The 5530-nt window shown below is 39.5% G+C and overlaps 1 protein-coding gene across 1 annotated transcript; it reads right to left on the bottom strand.

Annotated features, from left to right (window-relative positions):
* Positions 1 to 1319, bottom strand: LOC133861877 (protein EXORDIUM-like 3). Its single transcript, XM_062297696.1, has one exon. The coding sequence runs from the start codon at positions 1230 to 1232 to the stop codon at positions 216 to 218; it is 1017 nt and encodes a 338-aa protein (XP_062153680.1). The 5' UTR covers positions 1233 to 1319; the 3' UTR covers positions 1 to 215.
* Positions 1320 to 5530: the final 4211 nt, after the last annotated feature.

Raw genomic sequence — 5530 nt, 5'->3', positions numbered from 1 at the left:
TTCAAATGAGGCGGGAACACCCATTTAATTTTGTATACGAAGACAGTATACAACAATATTAATTATTACATAATTAACAAACTTAACTACCTTAACTAATCACTCCCAAAACTCAAACCCACGACAAGACACCAAAAAAGAAATTGCAAAACCCCCAAATACACAGCAGAGAGAAACTGAGTGAGAGAGAGAGAGAGAGAGAGAGAGAGATATTTTTACTGATCCAGTGCATTTGGGCCCGTACAATAATTAACCACATGATTCCAAAGCCACTGAACCAAGAACCGCCGTCGGATCCCCTTCATGTTAAACGTGGCGCCATCCTCCCCGTTGAAGAGCTGCCCGGTGTACGACCCACCACCGCCGGTGCCGTAGATCCCCTCGCACAAATCCGCAATCTCGACCGGGAAGCTCGGGTCCTGCCCGGCGTACCACGCGTTCACCAACGGGTTCGACGCCAGCTCGGCGATCTCGTGTCCAATCACACTCACCATCCCGTCGATCCCTACGTCACCGTTTGGCGCCTTTAGCGGCTTCAGCCCCGGGATATAATCCGGAACGGCGAATGGGTACGCGCACACTCCTGGGCACTGCTTCGCCGAGTTCCCCACCCAAGCGTACGGCAACGTGTACCCTACAATGGACGGGAATGTGAAATAGTGGAACCCACACACTTGGCCGCAGAAATCCTGGACGTACACGTCATCGGATGTGAGCAGAAGGTAGAGCCCACTCTGCGGATTTATCGGCAACGGTTTTGTCTTGGCCGTTACAGCGCTCTTGATCACGGACTGTATGGACAAGCGCGTGAGCTTTTTCCCGTGCGAGTAGAAGCGGTCGTTTTTCCCCTCGCCTAAACTCACCCTACGGGAAATGTTGGCGCCCGTCTGGTCCGTGTAGAGCTGCACCGTCTTCCACCAGCCCGACACGGAGGGCTGCCTGGAATCGGCAGCGGAGATGGAGTTGATGAACTCGCGGATGATCTTCTTCTGGTTCCTCTGCCAAGTGCCGTACCAGATTGTGTGGACGGTGATGTTGGCGGTCAGGACCGGTCCCATGTGGTACCGTAAATGGACGAACTCCGACGAGCCCTCGTATTTCTTGGACCCTCCAAAGACTGAATCATAGGCTTCGGTTTTGTTGTGGGGCCATGGCCGCCACCCAATCACCGGGCTGATGAAGACGAGTACGATAAGCAGGGTGAGGGGGAAGAAATTAGCCGGATAGCGCATTTTAGTGTGAGTGAGAGAGTGAGTGAGGGAGTGAAATTTTTGGAGTTCAAAATGGGAAGCAATGGGTCAGTGAGGGCCGTGAGGCTATTTATGTTGTGAGTTGCATGGAGTATTATTTTTATTTATATAAATATATTTTTTATTTTTTATTTTTTTTCCCAATTTTATTCAAAAAAATTGGGGGCATTGATTTGCGGGTAATGGAGGACAGATAGATTCTTAAAGTGGGGCCTACAGGGGAGTGGAGTGGGGTAGGGCGGGGGGGGAGAGGAGCATCATGATGATGATCATGATCATCATGATGGTAGTGTCCTCGTCTGATCCGATGTGGATCTCTAACCATGTACTATTTAGCGCATTGTAGCGCGGGAAAAGGGTGGAAGCGGGGGGGGGGGGGGGGGGGGGGGGGGTAATTCGGGGATTCGGATTATTCTTGTTTGTGGGTGGACCAGAAGGAAGGGTGCGTGGTCCAGGCCCCCAGCTGCGGACCAACTTGTGTCCAAGTGTAGCCACCTGGCGAAGCCATTATGTGTCAAGATCAGGTGGTGCTGGGATCGATAGATAAGGCCCGTTGGTTTGTTTTTATGGCGACAATTGAAATTGTTCCACTGCTGTATCAAAGACAACTTTCATTTGTTCGTCCACAACAAAGAAAGAAGAGAGCGTCACCCCGACCCTGGCCCTCCTCACTATTAAATTGCTACGTCTGCTTTTTCGTGCTTTTAACTTAAACAATGTTCCTCTCCAAATATATAATATATCATATATGTATATATATATTCACAAGCACTATCTGAGACTTCTATGAGAATCATATGGCATCAATTTTTTTGTCCTATATAAGCTTTACGTAATAATAGCCCTAGATCTTAGGACACTCATTTAGGTGATTGGTTAGAAAAAAGAAAAAGGAAATAATGGAAAACTACATTTTACTCATTAATGTTTCACTCTTTTTTCTTTTTTTTTTTCTTTTTAATATGATTGCAATGGACCCTAACCACATTTTAAAAAATTTCAATGTTACTCATCCGTTACTTAAATCCGTTATTTTTTATAGAAATAGACCTACGTATGACGCACGTTGATTTTTAAGAGCAATTCTTTCCCAAATATCGCTAAAAAAATCATTATTTTTTTTTAAAAAAAAAAAATTAGGGGTAACTTTGGAGTTTGGACAATTTGGCGGTGACTGGCCACCTGCTAAAGCCACCCCCAATTTTTTTTTATTATTATTAAAAAAAAATTGATTTTTTTAACGGATATTTCAGGAAGAATTGATCTTAAAAAATTACGTGCGTTACAAGTGAGTCTATTTCCGCCAATAAGGGCAGAGTTAAGTAACAAATAGGCTATATTTCAAAATTAGGAAACTTTGTTGTGGTCTATTACAAAATTTTTCACTTTGGAGGCAAAATTGAAAAATGCGTGATACGTTGGGAGGTAAAGTTTAATTTTTCCTTAAAATATTGATTTATGTATAGGTCAATATGCAGCACATGACAATATTATCATTTTCTTATACAAACTTTTGATAGAATTCACTTTTGAAAATCAGCTTTACTTATATACACACTATTAAAATTGTACTTAAGTCATGTGGGACACTAAAGATCGTAACATGTTCTTAAAAGTTTGAAAAAACTTCACTTATAACTCATAATCGTTCATCACTTTTGCAGTTAAGTACTCAAAATTTTAAAAAGTGTCAATTTAGGATATCAATCGTTAAATTTATTTTTTCAATTTCAACTTTCCCTTAGAATTTTCCGTTAAATCTTACCAAGATTTCCAAAATACCCCTGTGATTTTTTTTTAAAAAAAAAAAAAGAAAAAAAAAATCAAAGATTTGGGTATGATTATTCTTGTAAATTCCATTAAATTCTTACCAACACCTAAATCCTTACAATTTTTTTTTTTTTTCTAAAAAAAAAGTAGGGTATTTTGAAAATTTTAACAGGATTTCACAAAAAATTCTAACAAATAGTTGATATTGAAAAAAATTGAAAAATGCATACCCTAAATTGACATTTTTAAAAGTTTGAGTACTTAATTGTAAACGTGATAGAATATCAGAAGTTATAAGTGAAATTTTTCTTAAAAATTTAAACTTTTGAAATTGAAGATTTTTTAATATAGTATAAGAATAGATGTTTCGAGTTCAAAATGTTGATGATAATGTTAATCGCACTCGTTAAGGTGTACTGTACAAGATCGTCTTTTGCACAAGTTGGAAGATTTTTCCGTTAAGCATACTTAACAGATAGAATATTCTTTTGTTATTTGGATTTTAATTATGCCATTTTCAGATTTATTTTTTTATTCATATATAACTTTCTTTCTTTTTTTTCTTTTTGTATTTTGATATATATTCCACCTAGGGAAAAGCCTAGCTCTTAAACTCTAGACCCTAAAATAAGAGACTAAATCTCTATAAAGTAAGAGTAGAATGTTCTAAAATTACAATATCATGAATACTCTCAAGAATTTTCCCGATCCATACTTTATCCATAATTATTATATTGCTGCCTTACGTAGGTCATGACCGCATAATTTGTTACTCTTCGTATATGCTTAATTTACCAAAAACACCCAAGTTAAAAGCACAACTTGTATATCAACTACCGGTTATCCGTATCTTTGCCAATTTTGACCATTTACCTTAACCACCAGCAAAACCAAAATTGTATAATGTTATTTTCAATGCTTTGACAATCGTACAGTAAGCTCATGAATGGTGGCTATACGTCTTTTCTTCAAACAAATAATGTAAGAAAGTTAAAAGTAGTACAATCTAGCTTGGTGCCTACAAATTTGAAAGGGATTGACACCACATTTGACAAAGGCACCTAAGAAAAATAGCATTTTTTATTTTATTTTATTATTATTAATTGCGCTGGTACTTAAAAAGTTAAGAGAGATATTTTTTTTTTTAATTTTTTTTTTTATTCCAACTAGACTTCTCAGCAAATAAATTTATAATGGGGTTTGTAAAATAAAATAAAAATAAAACAATTAATTAGTTTATAATGGTGGGTATTATTTCGGCAACCGAAATAGTTGCTTCCGTCCACCACCTGGGTAATAATGGGGGGAGCGGAAGCAATCATTTTGGTTCCTAAAATTACATTACAGGGTATAATTACGACAGCAAAGGGACCCCATTGATATGTCCTCTTATGAGAACACAGTCCTTACAATAAGGTCATTCTTGAATTTACGATTTCTGAGGGTCAAAAAGAGAAGAAAGAAAAATTATTAAGCTCTCCAATCCCTATGTCCTTTTTTAGAACATGAAAAAAAAAAAAAAAAAAAAAAAAAAATCTTCTAAATGATTTTACCAAACCAACCCTGTCTACTATTTAAAACTTTCTAATTATGGGTCTCAAAAGAAGACGTAACATCATCACATTTCAATTATGATTACAAGTACTTCAACAGAAGTATATCAATTATGGGTAATTATAATATGTAATTTAAAACATTAACAAAATACATTCAAAATCCAAAAGCTCCGAGCGGTCTTAAAGTTGCTAGAAAAAAACGACGATCAATAAATAAACGCTCTCTTCTCTCTCCTGTTTCCCCTTCCCCTGAACCCCCAAATAATCCCATCGCCATGGGAGGGAAGCTCTGGGCTTCCCTCCCTCTTCTCTCCCTTTACTTTTTCCCCTCTTCCTTTTTCCCCCTTATCCCCCTCTACCGCCGCCTCCGTTGTGGCTCTTGCTTCTTCCTCTGAAGAAGCCTTTATCCTGCATCAACATGCTCTAGCCTTTCTCTTGCTGGATCTTGTTTTTGCCTTATGTTTCTTGCTTCTCTGCTCCTCAACTCCTCATCTACCGGTCTTTTCCTCCATCCATAGTGCTCACTGTGTCTTTTGGTTGGGTTCTTGGATTAGAAATTTTGTTTCCAGATCTATGATCCTCCACCATGATTTGCAGGGCACGCGCCTCTCCATCAGCTTCGCCGCCACCATCCGACTCCATCGACATCAGAAGCGGTTCCACCGGCCTCCCGCGAACCGGAGCGTGATTTGCACGCGCCGCCAGGGACTAAACCGGTTTTCCCCCTTCCCCCGCCTCTGTTGGTGGTCTCGCGCCGTGCGTGGTGTTAGCCGATGGCGAGAGGTCCTCTGGTGTAGGCGCGTGGACTCCACGCGCTGTCTCAGGGGACTCCCAGCCCACGCCCCTCTGCTGACCGGTTGCTGCTGTGTTGTTGTGTTTTTTTTCTTTTTGTATTTCTGGGCAGTTTTGTTTAGGTGTGTTTTTTGTATTTCTTTGTTATGTAGGATTTTCTGT

The sequence above is a fragment of the Alnus glutinosa genome, chromosome 2, assembly GCF_958979055.1.
Source record: "Alnus glutinosa chromosome 2, dhAlnGlut1.1, whole genome shotgun sequence".
NCBI classification, from domain to species: Eukaryota; Viridiplantae; Streptophyta; class Magnoliopsida; order Fagales; family Betulaceae; genus Alnus; species Alnus glutinosa.
Note: the sequence above shows the minus strand (reverse complement) of the source record. Positions and strands in the feature narration are given on the sequence as shown.